Source organism: Hippocampus zosterae, chromosome 5, assembly GCF_025434085.1.
Source record: "Hippocampus zosterae strain Florida chromosome 5, ASM2543408v3, whole genome shotgun sequence".
NCBI lineage: Eukaryota > Metazoa > Chordata > Actinopteri > Syngnathiformes > Syngnathidae > Hippocampus > Hippocampus zosterae.
In genome coordinates, this window is record NC_067455.1 from 18,899,360 (window position 1) to 18,918,676 (window position 19,317).

The 19,317-nt window shown below is 41.6% G+C and overlaps 2 protein-coding genes across 5 annotated transcripts; both read right to left on the reverse strand.

Moving 5' to 3' along the window:
- Positions 1–1,814: 1,814 nt before the first annotated feature.
- Positions 1,815–10,471, reverse strand: LOC127600289 (microtubule-actin cross-linking factor 1, isoforms 6/7-like). 4 transcript variants are annotated; one of them, XM_052064757.1, is made up of 4 exons: positions 10,174–10,471; positions 4,891–6,090; positions 2,822–2,893; positions 1,815–2,627 (listed from the first exon to the last, which is right to left on the reverse strand). In XM_052064757.1, exons 1-3 carry the CDS (start codon positions 10,418–10,420, stop codon positions 2,826–2,828), a joined length of 1,515 nt encoding a protein of 504 aa, XP_051920717.1. In that variant the 5' UTR covers positions 10,421–10,471; the 3' UTR covers positions 1,815–2,627; positions 2,822–2,825. The 4 variants fall into 4 exon arrangements, with proteins under 4 accessions (XP_051920717.1, XP_051920718.1, XP_051920719.1 ...); XM_052064758.1 differs by adding an exon at positions 2,968–4,217 and having other exon boundaries at positions 1,815–2,893; positions 4,259–6,090; positions 10,174–10,470; XM_052064759.1 differs by adding an exon at positions 2,963–4,217 and having other exon boundaries at positions 1,815–2,890; positions 4,259–6,090; positions 10,174–10,470.
- Positions 10,472–11,230: 759 nt separating this feature from the next.
- On the reverse strand, positions 11,231–18,664 carry LOC127600348 (lysosomal-associated transmembrane protein 4B-like). The gene is made up of 7 exons (XM_052064859.1): positions 18,418–18,664; positions 17,319–17,430; positions 15,664–15,737; positions 15,250–15,372; positions 15,056–15,154; positions 13,986–14,081; positions 11,231–12,235 (listed from the first exon to the last, which is right to left on the reverse strand). The coding sequence occupies exons 1-7, from the start codon at positions 18,514–18,516 to the stop codon at positions 12,152–12,154; spliced, it is 687 nt and encodes a 228-aa protein (XP_051920819.1). The 5' UTR covers positions 18,517–18,664; the 3' UTR covers positions 11,231–12,151.
- Positions 18,665–19,317: the final 653 nt, after the last annotated feature.

Here is a 19,317-nt window from a genome sequence, read left to right on the forward strand (position 1 = left end):
AATGTAATTAAATTATATTAATTTCTGTTCAGCAGTACTTCAGTTGCAGTTCATAGCCATTTACTTGGCTATTCAACTTCCAGCATTTTACTGTTTTATTTTTTTCTCCAATCAGATTTCAGCATCTCTGTTCTGCCGTGTCAATGTAATGTCAGGTCCTTCAGTGCCATAACCCCTGGCCCATAACACATACACATTGTGAGTGATGCCTGGCTGTTGTAGTTTTTTTTAAAAAATCTGATTTCAGAGTGTCACCAAAAAAGGTCTGCTTTCTGGTTTAGAGTAGCATTGGCATTTTTACACCCTCTGATTATTCATTCATAGTTTTGTGATGTGCAGCAACAGTTGGTTTATGGAAGAGGACGAATATTGTACTTAATTACAATTTCATTTTTAAGGCAGACTTTTTAAGAAAAAAAAATAAAATCATGAGGATTGTTCGGCCAACAAGCATTTCCAAAGCTTGGTCCTGCTTTTTGAGAATGTGGGACCGGAGGGTCTGTTCCAACTACGGGGTGATCACACTCCTCACCTTCCACGGTAGGGTCTACTGCTGGAGAGGAGGCTCTGCCCAGAAGGAAAATCTCAGATCGAAAAGGAGCGATGTGGGTTTCGTCCAGGCAATGTCACAGTGAACCAGCGTTACAGCCTCAAGAGAGTCCTTGAGGCTGCATGGCAATGTAATGGGAATTTGACATCTAACAGTGCTAAAATGTAACTTTTTGTACCACTGAATGCTGACCAGTCATTCTACGTAGCTGCTCAAAATGCTGATTGTGCTGCACGGCCTGACCTTCACCCTACCCAAAGAGAAGAAAACGAGATAAAAAGAGAGCACAAGACGTGGGGGGATGCACCCTTGACAGATCTTTGAATGGTGTTTCTCCGTGTTTTTTTATCTTTCGCAAATGTATCTCGTCATCTATCTATATATATATTGCGCGTCGTCCCGCACGCGGTCTGTCCTTCCGTCTGTCCCTTTTCAAAACGTACCTACTTCACCACGCCGCTGCGTGCCGCCGCTGCGTGCCGCCACTGCGCCGCTCAGGCAGTGGCTCACTACGATCGCGCGGGCATCTTAGCGAAAAAATGTTGTCTACCCACAAGCATTGCAATGAAATTGTTAGTTATTTAGTAGGGCTAAACATCTCTTTATTTTCGCGATAAGCAATGAAGATGAACAAAAAGTTGAACGAAGCAACAACACTTTTGTGGGCCGAAGGCCCACCTTACCAGCCTTCCGCAGGAACTGGCTGATGAGCCGCCCGGAGGGCGGCGAACCAGCTAGTTTTTTATAATACTTGTGGTCTTGGTTTCCCTGGACAAGACAGCAGTTTGCCCAACCAGTTTGCAAAGTACATGACGGACTTAGGGAAGGTGTCCCTCGAGGAGTGCTGTGGATGGTGCTCCTGGAGTATGGGTGACCAGACCTCCTGGCTCTAGCTGTTGATCCTCTGCATTAAGAAGAGCCAGATGATGTCGCTCATTTGAGACGCCTCCTTGGTTGAGGTGTTCCGGGGACCACCCAGAACATGCTGGAGGGACAGTGTCTCCCGGCTGGCCTGGGATTCCCCTTGACGAGGTGGACGAAGTTGCTGCGGTGAGGAGTTGTGTCAGAACACGTGCTGAGGCTGTATTCAGCCATGTTGGTCCCCAGCTGTGGAATAGCCTGCCAGAGGACATCAAGTCCGCAGAAACTGTGGCTAGCACATCTGCCTCACAATGCAGAGGTGCAGGGTTCGATTCCGGCTCTGGCCTTCCGATTTCCTCCCACATTCCAAAATCATGCAACGCTGGTTAAATTGTCCGAGAAAGTAGGTTTTTCAATTTTAATGTCACACAGAGACAACCCAAGGAAATACAAAATGCAGTTTCAAATGACAATTCAATTTATTAAAGCACAAAAAAAAATCCATACCTTTCGGACCCCCTGTGAAAGCATAATTGCCCAGCCTTGTTAAATCACAAAGTCACTGTGACTCACCACACATTTGAGAAAGGTGAGTTCAATTTCACAAACGGTTTGTGACCTCCACCGCAATAGTAACGCTATTAAAATACTTTTAAAAAAAAGGTTATTCTGGCTAGTTTGGTCCATTTTTCACGCTAAACGTACAAGTATTTTATTTATCATTAAAATTATTTCATTATTTTCATCTTAAAATTAGTTGTGTTACAGTCTACTTTGGGAGGATCATCAACTGGTATGAGTGAGAGGGGTATCAGAAAAAAGTTTGGGGGCAGACAAGACAAAAATCCAGATACTTTCATATTAAAACACCAACCAAAGTAGAAATTATAGCACAAACATATTACATACACACCAAATTCTGCCCATTCTGAAAGGTGACCTAACATTTTACAAATGATTTTTTTTTTGGAACCGAACATCATGTTACTGACACTATTAATCTGTTTTTATCTGTGAATGTTCATCGTTTTATTATTCGTGTTTGAAACCTGTTCTACAAAATGACAAATGAAGCAACAATGAGTATTAATTTATCAGATCAGATGATACTGACAAAGGTAAGTTGGTTTTGTTCCCGCAGCACCTTTTTCCTTCGGTTGCCTTTGTATTTGTAGCTTTGGGTGTTTTTCCTTTTTTTTTAGCAGTTTTCCTCTGTCTGAAAGATAATTTAGGGAGAAAAAAAAGAACATTTATGACTACTAGTAATTGTAACTGCATTACCGCCCCAAACATCTGGCTATTACTGTACATGAGGTTAGTTTGACTGAGTAATGTGCGTCTAATGCTTCGAGTTGTTATTCTGGCTCGGGAGACAGTGGGTCACAGTCCACTTGTTTGTTTTTTTCTTACCAATTCAGTCTTCCTTTTTGGCCCTTTCCTTCTCCATACCCTGATGGCACTCTGCTGCTGAGACTACTACTACTACAATACACACACACACACACACACACACACACACACACACACACACACACACACACACACACACACACCACACACACACACACACACACACACACACACACACACACACACACAGGAAAAGTCAATTGATATTTTCATTTACAAGACATCCTTTACTGGCTACCTATGTTGAAGGAAGCGGTTGCCTTTTTTTTTAAACAACACAAATACAATGCACTCGTTTAAGAGGTTAACACAGAGCAGCAAAGTGATGCAATTGGTTAAGTGTTGCCACGTGTTGCTTGAATGAGCATCTAAATTGTGAGGGTAAGGAATGCACCCGGCCAAGGTGGCAGAGGGAGCCGTGTCTACTCTGGTCTCTCTCATTTGAGGCGTCTGACCGCTTGTTAATCATCTATAAATGAAGCTAAAGGGTTACTATGGTCACCAAATATTTGATTATGTCTGTCGTTTTTTTTTTCTTTTCCATTGACTTAATATCAACTTTGATTATTTCATACATACCAACCATTTATCAAACTTGTCAGGAAAGGATTTGAAGAAATAAAAAGAAGCCTACGCAGAATCATTCCAAACAATAAGGAGGAGTCAGTACTCTGTAAAAGTCATTCAATTCAATTCCCAACATGATTCATACCCTTTCTCAGCACAGGCATATTCAACATTCGTTATGTATCACTAATTTGAATGTTCTTATGTGGTCAATGCTAGACATTACCATGATTCAATGGGACAAACCATGATGTCCTTTTCAAAATATAACAATATTTTACATTTCTAATGGTGGCTTAAAGCATCTGCACTGCATAGTATATCATGCAGTTGAACCAGCTGAATACCCGAACGCCCCAAGATTCTCAGAATGTGCCTGGCTGGCTGGCTGGTTGCCATCAGGTTAGACTTGCTGAATATTTGTCTTACATAAAAGAAGCAGCAGGGCCTAAACAGTGCACAGTGAGAGTTGCGTGACTGAGTCTGTTGCACTGACAAAATGCTGCCACGGAAAACTCACTCAAGACAAGAATTACATGGTGTGTGTGTGTGTGTGAGTGTGTGTGTGTGTGCGTGTGTGTGTGAGACCAACAATGTCTTGTCTGCTGCAAACAATGTAGTTCAGACAAGACCGTATGCGAGCAAGGGGTTGTTGGATTCTTCATTTCAAACACAGTGGAACAATTCATTGTGTGTTTGGGGTTACTAGCCAACCATGTGTTAGTTTTCTGCATGGCAACAATCATCAAACTTTTGCCATAGTGAATGTCAACCTTACTCAATGTTTACATGCTTAGAGAACTCTCTTTTCCCGTTGTTTGTTTCTCTGCTTGTAAACATGATCTTATCTGTTGGCTCTATTTCCATGACAAGTCTAAATGTGTTTGGACATGTGTTGAATGACCAACTTTGCACAGGTTAGTCACCGATTTCAGTCGGTGATAACATCGTAGTGCTCGGACCGCTCCCCAAAATGATTGTCAGCATTTGTCAGCCATTAAACAGGTTGAAATGGAGAATGACACCTCCAAATCAAGTTCTCCGGTAGCTGTCATTCTCAACGAAGACTTTGACTTCGTTACACGATTCACTTCATGATTGCTATACAGTAAAGAATGTCAAGAATAATTCCACCATGAATCAACTTGTGTAAGCAAAAGTGAAAAGCCGTTCACCCTGCCGTTTATTAGTTAGCAGGCTAATTTCCGGTTTATGACAGTGGACTCAGACATTTGTAACTGATGGCCAGCTTTAATATTTTCATTCTGGGACCGAGTTAAACGGTCCCAAACAGCCAAGAGTGAAAATCTGTCTGCATTACTATTGATTTTTACTGACATTTAATGAGATCCTGCTTGACACATGCAGAAGAAGCTCCATTTCATGCATATTGGTTTATCAAGCAAGCAAACAAACAAACAAAGAGTCAACTAAACGTCTCAACTTTGTTTTTGTCAGAGTTCAATAAAAGAGCACCCAAAAGGTCTTCTTTTAGTTTATACCTTCAGTTGAGGTTTCAGAGGCTTGATCAGCAGCAGTGACTGGTGAATTGGCTTCCATTTCTACTTCTGTAGGTTGAGCTGCATCACTTGTCACTGAAGATGGAGAGGCTCCAAAGGTTGATGAAAATTCTGAGGCTTCCTTTGAAGAGGTTTCCAAAAGTAATCTTGAAGATACTGGAATCTCGAGGACTTGTTCTTGAGCTACCAAGGCAGGCTCCTGAAGTGCGGTTGATTCTGTAGGACTTGAGGGTTCTGATTGTTGAGCAATTTCTGAAGGCATCACAATAGATTCATTGGACTCTTCGGCAGTAGGTCGCTGCTCATCTTGTGTCTCATCTCCAAGCCGAGCCAAAGGAGGCATCTCCGGAATGGTCGCCACTGCAATTCCTGTATCTATAATCGCCTCTTTTGCCTCAGGGGACTTAGCAGTGGTTGAATCTTCGACTGAAGCATCTCCTGCTGTTGCTCCAGCTGGTGGTTCAACTTCATTTGGCGCAGACCCGGTTGAAGCAGGAGATTCAGGTATGACTAAAGCTGGAGGCGATAGAGAACTTTCACTTGCAGTCTCTAAAAATGGGACCACTTCATCAGGGACCTCAGGCACTGCCTCCTGCATATTTGCTCCCAAAGGCTCAGCAACAGTGTTGGCAGCTTCAGGAGAAGCCCAGGCTGGGACAACAGATGCCAGTTCGACAACAGCGGGAACATCAGCTCGGACAGGTTCAATATCTGTAGTAGGGCTCTCAGCATGTATTTCTTTGGTAGCAGGTACCTCACCCTTTATCACATCATCATCTTTCAGGACAGGAACCTCTGTTTTACAAGTTTCAGAATCTTCTATGGAATGGACTTCTGCTTGTTCCATTACACTCTCTCCCATGGTTGGGATCTCCTCCACCGAAAGGGATTTGACCATCTGAGGTCCCACGGCTTCTACAGCAACATCAGCAAATCCACAGTCACTGGAGGCTTCTACTGGGCCAGCAGCTGAACCAGGCTCTTGAACACTGAAAGGATCTGGTTGTGGCTCAAGCTCGGTCATTAGGTCCTGCCCAGAGCGAAGGTCCTCCTGGCCTTGCGTAACCACTACCGCTGCCCCTGTGCCATCGTCAGCTGCCTGCTGAAGATCATCTGCTAAGGCACTTTCACACAACTGTGTTTTGTTCTCAATGGTCTCTGCGATGATGCCGTTCCGAACAGCTGTCAACAGACAAGCATAGTCAAGATAATGTATGGCAGGTGTGCCCCAATAAAGATAGTTAAAGTCGAATGTATTTATACAAAAAACATGGCAACACATCAATCCATCCATTACATTAGACAGCATTTACTGTATGTAATGTTATATGATAACTCGGGGGAAATAAATGCTGAAGGGGGAGGTGCAAGGACATTGTTGAATGGTGCAAACCTATTTAGCAACCAAAACTTAAATCCTGCAATCTGACCCTGCCTTGTGGTTTAAGACTACCTGCATCCAAACACTTCATGGTAACGGGTGAGATGGGGTCTTTCCCAATTGACTTTAGGCAAGAGAGGAGGGTACTTCCGCAACTGGTAAATGACAGGGAACACTGACCTTTTTGAAAGTGAGAGCTACTTTTTGGGAGAAAGAACAAATTAGCTCATATTACCTTTAATAATGTTATTATTGAATGCTATTATTTATATTTCATGCTCATCACTAATGTGAAGCGTAGATACTGATCAAGTTGATTATATTCTGACTAAGAAAGTTCTGCAACAGTCCAAGGAAATCACAATGTGCCCTCACTGGTGAGATATTTTTTTATAAGAGACCTCCGGGACATATTCGTAAAGTTTTTGGGGACTGATTGGTGCCCACGGGCACCATGTTGATGATCCCTTCTCTAGTCAAATTACCACCTATTGACAATGTTTGTTTTTGGATAAAGCCCATGCAATGACAAGAACACGTTTGACGATGAGGGAGATGTGCCACCATGCAGCCTCATCTTCCATCCATCCATCCTTTTTCTGATCCGCTTATCCCCAAAAGGGTCGCAGAGGGTGTTGGAGCCTATCCCAGCCGTCTTTGGGCAGTAGGTGGGGCACACCCTGAACTGGTTGCCAGCCAGTCGCAGGGATCATTTAGACAAACAATCATTCGCTCTCACACTCACACCTACGGACAATTTGGAGTGCCCAATCAACCTGCCATGCATGTTTTTGGATTGTGGGAGGAAACCGGAGTACCCGGAGATGCCCTTGAGTATTTTGAAAGGCGCTTATAAATGAAATGTATTATTATTATTATTATTAAAACCCATGCAGGCCCGGGGAGAACATGCAAACTCCACACATAACGGCAGCAGAAGGAATTGAACTGTACATTTGCATTGTGAGGCGGACGCGCGAACCAGTCGTTCACCGTCCCTCATCATTTTATTGGAAAAATGACATTGGCTTTCATGAAACACACAAACTAAAAAATACACGGGAATATAGTTAAATGTTATAGCGGCGACAGCGAATGTTACGTAAACAAAAATGCAGGAACAATGTCTGAGGTTTCATTTCCTTGGTTTTAAGTAAGACTTCTCAAATTCTTAGTTGAATCCCTAAGGCTCGGCGAGGCACGCTCAGAGGAAATAAATCACATGTGACGATAACTGTTTTGAGACACACCCCCACCTTAAATCACATTTACTGATATTAATTGTGTGTCAACAAAATGGTAGCCTGGGGTTAAACCTTAGAAGTACAGTGCAGGTGCCAACAAAGCAGGCATGGGTTTTTCAAGCCAAATGTCAGAAGCATTAATCTAAAGTAAATCCAAAAAGCTTTCATAAGAGCCTGGCCTGCTTGATTATTTCAAAGATTGCCCCTAAACAGGACAAATCAGAATGGATCTGCTCACTGAATGGTTGAAAAGTTTCGACTCAGCAGCTGCCTGATTTGTCTGTCTGAAATGGCTGGAAAGAGCCAAGAGTTAATCGGTGGAAAGGAATGTGATAACCTGGTTTATCAAATCAGACCAACTTCACATGAACAAACATTTTCCCTAAAGCGTATTTTGCCATGCATTTTGGCCTTTTGTCCCACAAACAAAATATCAGGCCGTGGAAATAAATGTGTTATCAATTCAGCAATTTTGTTTGGGAGCAATTAGCATGTCATAGTTTTTGTTTTTATTCAGCCCGTCCCTCACTTATCATGTTAACTGTGTCTGAACTTCCACCACATCTTTTCCACAACTTTTATTTTTTTTCTACAGTATACGCTTTGTTTTAGGATGGTTTTATCAAGCTTTGCCAGGTGATTTCTCTCTCTCTCTCTCTTTCTGTATGTATGTATGTATGTGTGTATGTGTGTGTATAATATATATACTGTATATATACTGTATACATTTACAATCTTAATGTACATTACTGGGTACCATGAGAGGCTGAAAGTCTGAACAGAACACATGCACACATGGATGACTCACGTGTCAACATGATTTGTCTGCCAGTGATGACTGAGGTGGTATTCAAAACAGTGACATGGTTGGGAGGGGGCAGACTGGGATTCCTGACATTGGATGGGACCACTGGTGACTGAGATAGCACTCAAAGTGTTTGCACAAGTCACACAAAACAAGCTCAACTGGGGAAAAGAGTCTGCCTACTGCTTTCATTTGAATTGTCCGAGCCTACGAAGAAGCAAGCTACAGGTTAAAAAAAAGGATGAATAAATCACACCAACATCACAAACTGACCCTTCAGTTATTCTTTGTGACATCTGTGCCTGTTTAGTTGATCACCAATCTACTTTCTATTCCGTTGTACGAATTGCATTCTACGGAAGCGCACTGCCTGCTGGCGGGTATATACAAATAAAGATGTATTTCATATTAATAAAGGATCATTTTCAGACAAACCGAGTAAAGTTCAATATTTCTAGCAGCACCCCCGGATATCTTTCACTCAACACTTCTGGTTGGGAGTCACGACACTACAGTCCTGACAAAAAGTTGGGGATAATCGCATTTTGAGTGAAACTTCACGATGAACCTAAAAATGATCGTAAGCATATCAGGAAAACCTGTTCTGACCTTCTCTATACTTGGTTGCACTTGTCCAATTGTTAAGCGTTTCCATAATGTTTTCACAATTTGCTGCTCTCTAACAAGGATTCGTATGGAAAAAAATACACAGCAGGTGTTTCATTAATGAATGGACTGATATAGTTTGAATTTACGTACATTACATTTAAGTATTGAAATAGTCCTCTGCATTAATCGTTTCACATGTTGACATCAGGAAAACACAATGCTACCAAACAATTGATCAACAGTCCCATACCACTGTGAGGATTGAAACAGAATGCTTGCTGAGGGAAGTTACCACTGAGCTGAGAATCTCGATAGTAGGTTGAAAAAGAGACATAGAGAGACTGGAAGAGTCACAGCAAGGCATAGAAATTGATTACATTTTTTGGGTCACACACCTGTTGCATAGCATAGGATTAGCACATGATCCTTTTTTTTAAGGATGGGTCACTTAAATCTACAGACGTATAAATCCAGCTTTTGCACAGTGCTTAATTGACTTCTGTGTTATAAACAAAGAGGGAACATTGACTAACAATAGCTGCGACTGTCATGCATGTATGTGTGAATGTTTTGTGAGTGCAAAGCTGTGCCTAGCATGACATAGCTACGCGTCTGAAGGCTTGACACATGAATGGATAATTGTAGTTTGTGTCGAGCCCCATGATGGGCACGTGCACAGCCCTGCACATGTGGGGAAATAAAACCTGAGGCAGTGAGAGCACGATTCCAGTAAAGCACATACTGTATCTAAATATTAAGATACAACATTGAAAGTTATTCCAATCCAAGGAAGTGCACTTTGATCAGGTATACTGTACCATCATTGCTTTCCAGAAGTCAAACAGAAACTCATCTCTTTTTTTTCTTGTTGCATTGCTATTGTAAACCATAAGATTTTGTTGAATTAATGTATACTACATTGATGGATTGTGAATATTTTGGTCAACAAAGGCTCAGTTTCTGTTACCGGTAGTACCAGTACAAACAATAACATAGTGGTTGAAATTTCACGAGAATGCCATTTATGAGCCACAAAGTTACCTAGAATTTGTTTACTGCACCACTGAGTCAAGCAAGCAAGCAAGCACACGGCGTACCAGAGCAGCGGGGAGCAGACACACCCCCTTCAGCAAAGCTTCACTGAATGAAAGTCACTTTCTAACACATTAGATAGGCTTGCCATACATTACTGTTGATGTGAAATTGAAAAGTAACAGACAACTTACCCAATGGGCCTCCATTGCTCTCTTCGGGCTTCGTACCTGGTTTCTTTTCTTGATCTACATTCTGCGCACTGGATGATGAGCAACCCATGATGCGGGGAGAGGGGGGGGAACTTTTAACTAAAAGTACTGTAGTAAATACCAATTCCACTTGACAAAGATTGAAGCTGTGATTACATGCGCAGCTCGGCTCCTTGTGTGCTTGTGTGATCATGCGTGGCCTGATGTCCCCCAAACATCTGTTATTCATTCTTCCCTGTCTACCTCATGCGCACCCTCGCATTGTTCGCACAGGAGGAGGAGGAGGAAGAGGAGGCCAGGAGGCAAACATGTATGAAATGTGTCTCCTCTCCTTCCTCACCTCAAGGGCGTTTCCTCCCCTTCCGACAGAACGGAACCACCTTGTGGTAATATGTATGGTAGCATGTGAGCAAAGAATGTCGCTATAAAAAGACTTTTAAATATTACACGCGTTTTTAGCAATTACAGCAGTATATATATCGCCATTAAATATGTGGAGAGTTTATTGTCACTTAACTGTACAAAGACTTATTTTTCTATTAAACAACAACAAGCTCTATTTAAAATATACATGCAATATTTTCAATAGTTTTGCCTTTAAATGCTGTTTGTGTTTATTCATGCGGCGCACTGAGTTACCTTGTGTATGAAATGCACTATATTGATAAAGCTGCTGTGCCTTTCTGTTCCACAGACGCTGTACTTGTATATGGAACTGTTGATTTATGTGGTCCGAAAGACCAAAGAGAAAAGTCAGTGAACATTATGAACACTATTTTGGAGGAATATTCTATCCCCAGTTGAATAATAGTTGATGGAAAAATGAGGTCATCATCATAGTTCCAAACACTCTGATGATTAACAATTAGCCCTTTGGGGAAATTTTCATATCTTACAAACTGTTTCTAAGGGAACTTGTCATTTAAGAATACAGAGAAAGTCCCATCAACAATAACAACTAAACATCCAAATGATGTGACAAATAAATGTTAGTATAGTGTGATTCTTATCGTGCACAAAACTATGAAACACAAGCATGTGAAATCTCAAATTGAGTTTAATGCATGAGAAAACATCTTTTTTTTTAACTTTGATTGGCCTTCTGGAAAACATTGATCCCAAAAGCACTTCTGCGTTTTTTTTTTCACATAACAGAACCCTTTCTTCTTTGAAAAAACACAAATGGATTAATTTAGCCCACGTAACATACAAGTCCGATGACGTCGTCACATTATTCCCAAATGTAACTTTATAATAAGACTCTGTGAACCAATTTCCACTCACTCAACGCTACAATTTATACAATTTATAAACTACAATAAACTACAATTAAACAATTTAGACAAAGATCGTATTTGTTTTCTTTCTCATCAGCAAAAAGACAAAACAAAACACACGGCATTATATTAGGACACTCTCAAAACACCTTTTTGTCAATGTTCTATTCTGAGGTGGAGTCCATCGAAGAGAACACCAGTGCAGTATAAATACAGTCAAAGCATTCCAGCCTGGTCATGAGCAGAGATGCAACGGACAGGAATCATGTCAACTCGTCACTCATCCGCTCTGGGCATTGATTGCTTGAGCATGAAAGTCACACTTACATGTACACAAAGAGAAAGCACAGCATTAATAAAAATATATATAATCTCTCATCTATCAAACCATTTGTTCATTCTTAATGGTATTACCACCAAACTTGAATGCATACAATATTCCAGGAATTCCTCAAATGGACGGAATTAGAGTGTGTATGGGACTAATGCGATACATAAGTAAGGGTTAGGTCACGCCGGTGTTATGGTGTGTGCATTTTACAGTATGCGTGTGTGATTACTTTGTTCATAAAAAAATGTGTGCAGAAAACAGCAGGAGTTTGAGGGACATCGGAGAGGCAGTGTGGTGCACATATGGATTGAATTTACATCAGGCCCCACTCAGAGGGATCCGGGCGATGTTCTCATGCTGTCATTGTGGACAAGGACAGATGGGCACCCTGTTTACTAGGAACACTGACGCAGTCATCATATGGAGGAAGCAGGACCTGTAAAAAAAAGGGGTAAGAACACACACTATTCAAAATGAGGATTTACCATATCTTCCACACTAGAGTGCGCAGCTAAAAGCATTCAATTTTCTCAAAAGCTGACAATGCGCCTTATAATCCGATGCACCTCCTAGATGGATCAATATTCTGATTACCTGGACGCAGTATTTTAAATGTTTTGTAAAGAGCTTTATTACAGCTACAGCGGTTGTGAAAGCTCTATAAAAATAAAGCTGTATTGTTTTGTTGTATTCCCTTGGCGTAGCTCCATCGAGTGGATGCATAACAAACCGCAGCCACGACTGTAGTTTCTATTCTATCCGCCTTACAATGCGGTGCATCCTATATATGAAAATAGGCCATTCACTGAAGGTGCGCCTTATACTGCGGAAAATACGGTACTCTAGCGCTTCCGCTACATTCCCACTCTCATGTAACTACACTCGCAACATCAACCAACTCAAAATGAGCCAACAAATGATGCAAGATATATCGTCAAGGTTGTTCCATGCCACGTGACTCTGTGGGTGTGACCAAGCAGATTTTCATTTTAAGGAAACTCTGTGAACTTGTTAATAGTAATGGCACAGCACTAAATCTCTTCATGAAATGAGACATTCTGGCCCTTTTTAGATATTGACGCAATTCCCATGTGGTATTGTGCTGGCTATGGGATCATCATAATACAGTGCATCTTCTGGACAAGAAGCGAATAGAAGCTTCTCTTCTTTGTGACTCAACATGCATTTAAAGCTCAACCTTGGAAGGCAACAGCAGCATTATGTCTGACCTGCAGATGCCACATTTTAAACAATGAGTCACTCAGGTTTCACTCGGGGCAGTCTTATATTGCCAAGCTAAACCGTTCTAATCTCATAAGGAATAAACACACGTTCAATAATCAATATCAATAATATATAGCCTGTAACTGTGCTTAGTTCTGCCTTAAACAATCAACGTCTGGCTCAGCTTTATTCCCAATTGGCTGACTTGACAAACGGACAAATCCACAGAAACGCCAAACTGTCGAGAGCACACCATTTCAAAGACTGGTGCCTCCTGGAAAATGAAGACCCACCTCACACAAAGAATTTGTGAAAATGTGGTCTTTTACAGATCACTCACAGACAAATGAAACACCTGACTGTACATGTGTGATGGTAGTATGTCTGGAAGCGACATCAAATCTGTGCAAACTGTATGAGGCCATCACATATGAGCAATAGAAATAAAGATTCACACAGGTGGCCTGACCAGCATATTCGTTTGACTTTTTTTTCCATGTGTTTTAAAGTGAAATAGTAAAACAGAGAATAAGATGAGCCCATAAATTCTTTGTTTTAACTGTTTTCATACACTGTATTCCGTAAAGATATTTTTTCCGATGCTCATGGATGGAATAAATCGCCCATTGGCCTCAACTCCATGTCACTGGCACAATCTGATGAGAATCAGGATAAGAGCTGTGTCGATTCTGGAAAACTGTGATGATCAGTTTCAATTCGTAGGCATTCGTTTGACAATCTGTTTATTATTGCGCTTGTACTTTGAAGTGATGTAAAACTATACTGCATCATTCATTCATTCATCTTCCTAACCGCTTGATCCTCACTAGGGTCGCGGGGGGTGGTGGAGCCTATCCCAGCTGTCTCCGGGCAGTAGTCGGGGGACACCCTGAATCGGTTGCCAGCCAATCGCAGGGCTTTACTGCATCATCCTGAGAACTATTTGCCATTCTGTGACTTACCGTCGTGTCATTGGTTGTGACATAAAGCAGGATTTCAGCAGTGCCGCGGCTGCACACGTATCTGTAGCAGTTCCACACGCAGGCGATCAAGTAAGCCTGGTGGAAGACAAAAAGAAAGTATGACAACAGTGAAACATATAAAACCAATACTTTGGAGTTTATTCATGATACAGGAGTGAATGATGTCAATTCCATTCCATACACAGAGTATAATCATAGCACGGAGAATGTACGTGATCTACTTTTCCACGAAATGTCAATTCTAGTGTTCCAAAATATAATTAGGTCATGATGTGATGCAGCTTTGTGCAACAATGGGCACATCAAAATGACCTCGTGCACTGCACAGCATAAAGTGGTGGTGAATGAACATGATCGAGGTCCTATGGAAATCCATTTATTTGATATGCTACTCGGGCGTTGAATTGTCCAAGTACATTACTAGAAAACTCTTTGTCCCCTCTCGGAAGACAATTCAAATTCAGCACATTACGAGGTCTCTAACGAGCAAAGGTTTTCCCACTTCTGTAGAACATGTCCAGAAAAAACTCATAGAATGACTAAGGCACACTGCTAGAATAGCTCCTAGTAACTGTTGTACGTGTTACGAGAGCAGCACTACTGTGCATGAGTTTACATTTGTCCACTAAATTCTACTGATCACTTGGTTAGTAGGACACGTACCCATTCCCTTACTTCATGGATTTAAATTGCCGTTCTAGAGCTGCCAACCTACGACACTTCCATAGCAATTGTCCGAATTTCCATATTTTTTACTGTTTGTCAAAAAGAACAGTACCGCGCAACATCTATTGCAGCGTAGTATGCAAAAGGATAAAAAGAATGATGCAATTGTTACTCTAAAACCTTAGCTGTTTAAATATTCTGGCTTCGGTATTTATTGTAATGTACATATTGCGATAACAGTGGAATGGTGCAGACAGGTGGAGTCTGAGTCATAATGACATTTCAGTGTTCTATAATCAAAAGTATGTGGATGAATTAGCTTTTATCGATTCCGTTTTCAACTGTGGCGAAAAAAAGAATGCACTTCAATGAGTGGAACGTACCTTAAAGCCCAGGATGCAGCTCATGAATATCAGCACAATGAGAACCAAGCACACATTACTCAGTGCAGCAATCTCCTCTTTGTAAGGGAAATTGTCAGGCTAAAGAGGAAAGAGCAAAGTGTGTATCTCAGGAGCATATACAGATGACATGCTTTCATGTTGTCACTGAGCCTACTATAGATGAGGATTCTTACCAGTTGCTGCAGGTAATCCTGTATCGTGTTTGGATAAACCACAATGCTCACAGCAACTAAGGTGTTGAGTGCAAAGTCAAAGATCTGGTAGCAAAAAAATGGGATGATCCAGGCAGCACGCAACTGAAAAAGAGATTTGGTTGGAGACTGAAGATGAGTTTGCATGAGCACGAATTAACCTCTGTTCCAGGGAGAATATAAATATGTGTACAATAATTTAGATTTCTTCTTTAGAGGCTACGATGTGGGTACCATCTCAAATAAACCCAACTACTGCGAATTGTCTCTTGGGACAGAACAAAGCATTGCGAGGATGCATACTCCTATAGCACTGTCACATACGGGGCTTTAACCAAGGATCGAGATGTCGAGGGAAATAAATGGAAACATATCAAATCAAATGTAAAATTTTACCTTGAATGCACCATATGTTGCCATCCCGCATATGAGTATCATCAGCAGTGAGATGGCCGAGGCAATGCACATGTCTGAAGCAGAAAGACAAGGCAAACATTTGGTGTCTACGAGACAATATACAAAGACGCAAAAGGTGCACTGGTAAAAGGGCATGTTTTTATTTACACTATCATTCATCGAAAATTGACTCTGCTTTTGTAGCACCATCACACAAATTACCGGTAAGTGCCCATGCAGTCACCAAGATCCCCCACAGGTACAATGCCACTGCGATCATATCAAAGTCAAAAAGTAAGCAGAGCTGCACCGAGTTTGTTAGACCCACAGGTTAGCATTAGCACATTAGTTCTTGAAAAGCATACACGTGATTTCTTGATGAGGTTGTCGGCAGGGTCTATTAATGTTTTGTGTTGTGTCCAGTGTTGCCTTAGTGATGAGTATGAAGTGCTGTTGTCACCAGTTCAAATGCTTTTATCGTCTTTCGGGGTTCTCACTTTTTGGACAGTTGCTCTCGCAAGTCAAATACCTGCTCAATTGTTCTATTTTTCACCTGTTCTTCATCGTTGTTATTGTTATAACAAAATCTTTCTCTCCATTGGCCCAGAGGCAAATGGCAGCGGGATGCCCAGTTATTCACTTGCATGACATAAGGCCACCCTTTCAAATGCACTCATTTCAACGAGACAAGACACATGGTGCGTAATAACCTTTAAACATTGGAGTATTTCAAAGATGGCATGTCACAGTTATAGCCTGGAAACCGATGTGAACAATGCATCATATGTTTCATTTAATAGTAATAATTACGAATTCTAGCACCACGGGGCGGGAAAGGGGCAGTGATCGGGACCTAACACTGCTGCAAATAGCAAAAACTGTGACTAATTAATCCAATGGCGGCCTATAATTGCCACATGATGCTCTCTGGAATCGGCAAGCCTCCTCGCTGCCCATCTTTAAAGCCCTCCTCAAAACTCACTTGTATTCTTTGGCGTTCGACTCAGCATGATTTTACTGCTTGGTGCTTTATACCGCCTTTATTACCATTTCGTCTTACCGTTTATTGTGTATGTTAAATGTTGACTTTTTCTATCTTGCCTGTAACATTCAAGCGGACCTGCAATGGCATAGCATCTTTGGACAGAAGAAGGACCTTCATTTCTTTTGCCCTACTTCATCAAACATTTACAGTTCCTGCCATGATCATAGAAGGGTCAGGTTGTACAATTTATAATAGATGCCCCTGTTCATTCCTTCAAGGGTTTCATTCTAATTTATCGCAGCATCAAATTGTGCTGTCCTGATTGAAGCGAAACGGTCCCAAAGCACTCACATGGCAGAAAAGTATCAGCAGGCAGCTTAATCCCTCAAAAGTAGGACACTGGAGTCCAAAGGCTAACGGTGGCTCTCACAGCGTCCCGCCCATCAAGTTGTTGAGTGCACACCTGTGCCAACAGTTAAGGAGGCTTTTCCAGTGATTGGAACCTTGGACATTAAACTTGTATGCCGTGCACTGTGCTTGGTATTTAAAAAACAACAACAACAACAATAACAACAAAAAACTTGCTCTGTACATCTGTTGACATGTACACACATTTGGACTCTCTGTGACACTCATGGGATAAAGGAACAAAGTTCTCTGAGCAACTTACTGGCATCATCCATGACATCCAAGTCATTAGCCAACTCAGCGCTGGTCAGGTGGTACTGCTCAGGATCACTGAGCGCGGTGAGCAGGATGAGTAACACCACAGCGTTGATGAGCTTAGGGACACACAACATATGGGCAGATAAGACCGACAATGTGGACAAGGTTGGTTAGATGACGAAAACCCAAACTTACCCTCTCAAGAAATCAGAGTGCAGCATTGAATATAGAAATTAGGCAGGAACTGACCTTCTGGAAAAGTATTTCCCTCTGTGCTCAATGAATCTGAGAGTTTTACTTCTTGAACTGAACTACGGAAGCAAATATCAACTAATCTCCAAAACGTCAGAACAGTAATAAAGATACTGTACTGGATAACCAGTCCAGATTGTTTTTCCCGCCTCTTACCCAAAGTCAGTTAGGGTGGTGGTTGAGCTGTAGCCTAACAAGGACAAGTGATCAAGAAAACGGATTGATGGATGGATGATTAACTAACGCTAATAGTCAATTCCGAATTTGAAAGAGCTCCTTTACAGCAAGTCAATGTGCAGGTGCATCTCATGAGATGTCCAATGCGTGCATAATATTGATGTAAAGGTATTTAAATGAAGTGAATAAGGTTGATGGTTTTGCTCTGGCCAAGCACAGCTTTCCAGCAAATGACTCATGCACGGAAAATTCAATAGGCAGCCTGTAACAAATGCAGGCCGCTAACTGAGGAGGCCCACAGTTAATTTATTTATTGGCAGAGTCACATTTTTCCACGTGTACTACTGTTTCCCCTCTCCTTTACAATCACACCATGTAAAGTTATCTAAATAAGAAACAGCACATAATCACTACTTGTAATTTAGTTCAAAGACAAAACATTCTCATGTCTTAATTCTCACATTTGATCTGCCTTGAACACCAGCAATATCCAGCATATTATACATAGGCATTTACATTATGTATTCAACATGAAATGTAACATCGAGCACGTTTATGCAGAGGCATTTACATCATCTATTCAAAATGAAATACACGGCTAAAATGAAATACATGTGCTCTCGTCGATTGTAGATACTACAGCTACTGGATGATTGCTGATAAACGGTGCTCACCATGTACCAAACCCCCAGGATGATGGTTCCTGTGCGGACATGACAGCATAGACAGCAGTTTGCGGAGTACCACCGGTCCCACGGGGAAGTCGTCATCATGTCAAGCTTTTCAAACAATGTCGTCGCTCCCTCGCAGCGTGCCTCCACAACAAGCAACGACAAAACACCCCTGGCCCCTGCTTCTTATTTATCTCAGTGAGCAGATTAACGGTGCAGAGCGCCACCGTCAAAATTCCGGAACATATTAACACAACTTCCGGCCTTCAAAATAAAAAAAATATTTCGCTCAAACTTGATAAATTATTTGAACTCCTACGCCATCCTAAAGGGCCACATTTGATTTTTTTAACCCTAGAAAACCCAATAACCTTTTTCTTCTTTGGAAAATGATGAATTTTACATTAAATGACTGCTATATGTTCACTGAACACCAAAATATATGTTGTTTCAAATATTTAATGCTTTAATCCTAATTTAGGATTAGAGCCAAAATCTGACCCTTTAGGAATTAAGGGCAGCATTTGAGTAGAATTTATAGGGGCCAAATTTTACCCCGTGGGTTCTCCGGGGTTAAACCGGAGAAAATGGGGCCAGGTCCGCAGAGAGAGAGAGAGAAAGAGAGAGAGAGAGAGAGAGAGAGAGAGAGAGAGAGAGAGACAGAGAGAGAGAGAGAGAGAGAGAGAGAGACAGAGAGACAGAGAGACAGAGAGAGAGAGAGAGAGAGAGAGAGAGAGAGAGAGAGAGAGAGAGACAGAGAGAGAGAGAGAGAGAGAGAGAGAGACAGAGAGAGAGAGAGAGAGCTATCTTGGTAATGATTGACGGACCACATTAATGAAAGCACTGAACCATGTGTACATTCATTAACCTATACTCCTGATGTACCGTCATCCCTCGTTTATC